Source organism: Puntigrus tetrazona, chromosome 13, assembly GCF_018831695.1.
Source record: "Puntigrus tetrazona isolate hp1 chromosome 13, ASM1883169v1, whole genome shotgun sequence".
NCBI classification, from domain to species: domain Eukaryota; kingdom Metazoa; phylum Chordata; class Actinopteri; order Cypriniformes; family Cyprinidae; genus Puntigrus; species Puntigrus tetrazona.
The window spans coordinates 22,424,317-22,424,582 of NC_056711.1; the positions used below are offsets into that span (position 1 = coordinate 22,424,317).

Below are 266 nucleotides of genomic sequence, written 5' to 3' on the forward strand. Positions count from 1 at the left end.
GTGTGTGTGTGTGTGTTTGTAAATGAGGGTGTGTGTTAATGCTGTTGTGTTTTTCTGCTCATAGCATGGACCCATTCATATGACTAATTTAGGTGCAGGCATGTCTGTGGGCAGCTCTGAGGCATCAGGACCCCCGTCTGCTGCTTCCTCAGGGCCTGTGAGAGAGAGAGACAGGTAAGACACACACACACTCTCACACACACACGTGTTGGTATTTGTAGTTCATGGGCACTCTCCATAGGTGTAATGTTTTTATGCTGAACAGA

The 266-nt window shown here is 47.4% G+C and overlaps 1 protein-coding gene across 1 annotated transcript in view; it reads left to right on the forward strand.

Annotated features, from left to right (window-relative positions):
- The window catches only part of LOC122356795 (KH homology domain-containing protein 4-like), a gene marked incomplete at its 5' end in the record, with an annotated part of 5,208 nt that extends 5,002 nt beyond the window's left edge, over positions 1–206 (forward strand). The window contains one exon of the mRNA XM_043255863.1: positions 65–206. Coding sequence (XP_043111798.1) covers positions 65–178 — 114 coding nt within the window. The remainder of the gene's footprint in view (positions 1–64) is intronic.
- Between the last annotated feature and the right edge of the window lie 60 nt (positions 207–266).